The 535-nt window shown below is 67.9% G+C and overlaps 1 protein-coding gene across 1 annotated transcript in view; it reads right to left on the bottom strand.

Moving 5' to 3' along the window:
- Positions 1 to 219: 219 nt before the first annotated feature.
- The window catches only part of ADPRHL1 (ADP-ribosylhydrolase like 1), a 7,863-nt gene continuing 7,547 nt past the window's right edge, over positions 220 to 535 (bottom strand). Inside the window, exon 4 of the mRNA XM_012734870.1 lies at positions 220 to 492. Coding sequence (XP_012590324.1) covers positions 236 to 492 — 257 coding nt within the window. The 3' untranslated portion in view covers positions 220 to 235. The remainder of the gene's footprint in view (positions 493 to 535) is intronic.

The following is a 535-nucleotide window of genomic DNA, read 5'->3' as shown; positions in this document are numbered from 1 at the left end:
GCCCGCGGCCGCACGGCCCCAGCCCGGCGGGCCAGACTCAGCCCTGGCCCTCCGCAGAGGGCCCTGGGCGCGATCTGGGCTAAATGCTGGCGCCTGGGGTTTTCTCTCGTGCTGGACGCAAGTCCGGGGCTTTGGTCACTAAGCCGGAGTCTGTGGGCCGTGTCCATCCCACACGGTGCTATGCCCAGCCCGCAGAGGCGAAGTGAAAGAAGCTTTTGAATCAAAATTTCAAACTCTAGTGCATGTTCCGCTGGGTGGGGGCTGCCAAGCCCGCAGCCCGCAGGCGCGGGGTGTCCCCAGCAGGGGGGCTGGGGCTTCTGGACAGGGCGCGCCCTCCCGCCCGCGCCTCCCGTCGGACACTCGCCCTGTCCCTCTCCTCGGCGTCAAAGTGGTCGGGAAAGGCAGCTGGGCCGTCCGCGCCTTCGCCGATTTTTCTCTCCTCCAAGTAAAACTGCCACTTAGCCTCAAAGTAGAACCAGTGCTCCTGGCGCTCTGCGTGGGGGCGGGCGGGAGTGGGCAGCGGCCGGGGCGGGGC

Source organism: Condylura cristata, unplaced genomic scaffold (genome assembly GCF_000260355.1).
Source record: "Condylura cristata isolate star-nosed mole 26May11 unplaced genomic scaffold, ConCri1.0 scaffold00081, whole genome shotgun sequence".
In the NCBI taxonomy this organism is placed as follows: Eukaryota; Metazoa; Chordata; class Mammalia; order Eulipotyphla; family Talpidae; genus Condylura; species Condylura cristata.
Note: the sequence above shows the minus strand (reverse complement) of the source record. Positions and strands in the feature narration are given on the sequence as shown.